Below are 829 nucleotides of genomic sequence, written 5' to 3'. Positions count from 1 at the left end.
AAAAAAAACCTTACCAATAATAGAAAGGTCCGAAAAGGAAACGTCATCAAGGCTTTGTGGAAAATCAAGCACTCGAAGCACCACTTCTTTTTAGGTAAGAACGGACCAAATTACTAATATGCCCCCTCTCCAATCTTTCTACTACATACAACACCACACGAACCACTAGTTTTCACTTGGTCAAATGATATGAGAATTTTTACCAAATCACCCCTTCCTAGCGTATCTGTGCGCCGGTGAAGGTCTGGCCGAAGGACCAACGAGCGGAAGCGACGTTGTTAGAAACGATGGTTCGACCATCGCTGGTTGTGACTTTGAAAGAGAGAGCTTGTCCATTTAGGTAAGAGTTACTCTGCCAGTTTTGTCCCCAGTTTCTCGACATGGCTTGCCATCCTGTTCTCGACCCTTTAACCCACGCCGAGTGAACATCTCCGGCTCCTCCCACATTAGTAATCAGAACAAGGTTGAAGTAAGAATGTCCATTGATAGTAAACCTTATGCCTCCCCTTCTCACGCAAGACACTCTGCAAAACCAAAAATCAAAAGCAGAGTAAGTTTCTAAACACCTCCTCTGTTTTCGAAAAGCAAAAAAAAAAAAAAAACAGGGTAGCTCTGTTTTTTTAGTCTTGTATTCTGTTTAAACAGAGAAATTGAATAAAAGGGCACTCTACAAAACCGAGTAAGATTCTAAACACATCCTCTGTTTTGGAAGTGAAAGAAACAGAGCAGCTCTGTTTTTGTCCTCTGTTTCGGGTTTAAAACAGAGGATTTGAAGAAAAAGGTTACCTTCTGTAGGCGACGGGGACAATGCCAGCTTTGTATTGAGCGA

At 42.1% G+C, this 829-nt stretch overlaps 1 protein-coding gene across 1 annotated transcript; it reads right to left on the bottom strand.

The window, feature by feature from the left end:
* Positions 1-217: 217 nt before the first annotated feature.
* Positions 218-524, bottom strand: LOC106322057 (expansin-A1-like; the record flags this gene model as incomplete). The annotated part of the gene is made up of 1 exon (XM_013760243.1): positions 218-524. A coding segment is annotated over one exon (307 nt), but the record flags the coding sequence as incomplete, so codon positions are not given.
* Positions 525-829: the final 305 nt, after the last annotated feature.

This window comes from Brassica oleracea, unplaced genomic scaffold (assembly GCF_000695525.1).
Source record: "Brassica oleracea var. oleracea cultivar TO1000 unplaced genomic scaffold, BOL UnpScaffold05603, whole genome shotgun sequence".
NCBI classification, from domain to species: Eukaryota; Viridiplantae; Streptophyta; class Magnoliopsida; order Brassicales; family Brassicaceae; genus Brassica; species Brassica oleracea.
Note: the sequence above shows the minus strand (reverse complement) of the source record. Positions and strands in the feature narration are given on the sequence as shown.